The sequence below is a fragment of the Vigna unguiculata genome, chromosome 10 (assembly GCF_037176805.1).
Source record: "Vigna unguiculata cultivar grain cowpea cultivar isolate G323 ecotype 2 chromosome 10, ASM3717680v1, whole genome shotgun sequence".
Lineage (NCBI taxonomy): Eukaryota > Viridiplantae > Streptophyta > Magnoliopsida > Fabales > Fabaceae > Vigna > Vigna unguiculata.
The window spans coordinates 4,722,439-4,723,751 of record NC_140801.1 but is presented as its reverse complement, the minus strand read 5'-3'; the positions used below and the strand labels follow the sequence as shown (position 1 = coordinate 4,723,751).

Here is a 1,313-nt window from a genome sequence, read left to right as displayed (position 1 = left end):
TTTAGCTCTTATGCCTGAGTCCACTATTGTCTAGAGAGCTTCTCGTGAAAAATGGAAACATTCGAACAGGGTGTGCCTGATGGTGATGAGATATACCATGGAGAAGTCTATTCGATAGAGCATTCCGGATGATGACAATGCTAAGGATTTTATGAGATCAGTTGGTGAGAAGTTTAAAACTTTTGATAAAGCTCACAAGGGTCAATATCTGTTACTTCTTGAGAAGACCAAATATGATGGTGTCAGTGGTGTTCGTGAGCATATGATGAAGCTTGTGCACTATTATAACAAACTGAAATCTCTAAAGGTAGATCTTGGTGATAGTTACTTGATTTGGCAGGTTATGGAATCTCTTCCTTCTCAGTTTGATGTGTTGAAGACTTCTTACAACACTCAAAAGGAGGAATGGACAATTGATGAAATGATAGCTATTATTTCTCAAGAGGAAGCATCGATTAAAAAGACCAAGTCTCATAGTGTGCAGTTTACAGCTACTACTTCAAGCACTAAACCTGTGAAAAAGGGCTTCAAAGGTAAATCTCGTCCTGAAAAAGGGAACACAGGGAAAGCACCAGTGGTTTTGGAGCCTAAGAAGAAGTACTTCAAGGGAAATTGTGCCTATTGTAAGAAATTTGGACACAAGCTAGCTGATTGTTATATTCTTAAGAAGAAGAATGCTGATAAGGAAGGTATACTCCTATATGCTCTAGCTTGTTTTGAATCTAATGTTATTGATGTTCCTCCCAATTCTTGGTGGTTAAACTCGAGTGCTACTATTCATGTTGTGAATTCTTTACAGGGGTTCACAAGTCTGAGAAAACCAAGTGATGTCGAGTCCAAGATTATCATGGGAGATGGAGCTAGAGCACTAGTTGAAGACATAGGAGTAGTTTCTTTAAATTTACCTTTTGGACATTTTTTGTTATTAAAAGACGTTGTTTATGTACCTTCTATGAGAAGAAATTTGATTTCAGTTTCAATTTTGGACAAATGTGGCTACACTTTTGAATTTGGCAATGGTAAACTTGTTTATTTCAATTCAATTATTGTTGGCTCAGGAGTTTTATATGATGGACTTTACATGCTGAATCTGAATGATATGTCCGTTAATTTTGTTATTGGACATAAGCGTAGTAGAGTTGATGAAAATTCCTCTATGTTGTGGCATAGACGTCTAGGACATATTTCTAGACCTCGGATTGAGAGGTTGATTAAAGAAGGGATTCTGCATGATTTGGATTTTTCTGATTTTGATACTTGTGTTGATTGTGTTAAGGGCAAGCTTACCGCAAAAGTAAGGAATACAGGAGCAA

The 1,313-nt window shown here is 36.9% G+C and overlaps 1 protein-coding gene across 1 annotated transcript; it reads left to right on the top strand.

Annotated features, from left to right (window-relative positions):
* The first annotated feature begins 262 nt into the window (after positions 1-262).
* LOC146882029 (uncharacterized) lies at positions 263-828 on the top strand. Its single transcript, XM_085668029.1, has 2 exons — positions 263-689; positions 800-828. Exons 1-2 carry the CDS (start codon positions 263-265, stop codon positions 826-828), a joined length of 456 nt encoding a protein of 151 aa, XP_085524155.1.
* Positions 829-1,313: the final 485 nt, after the last annotated feature.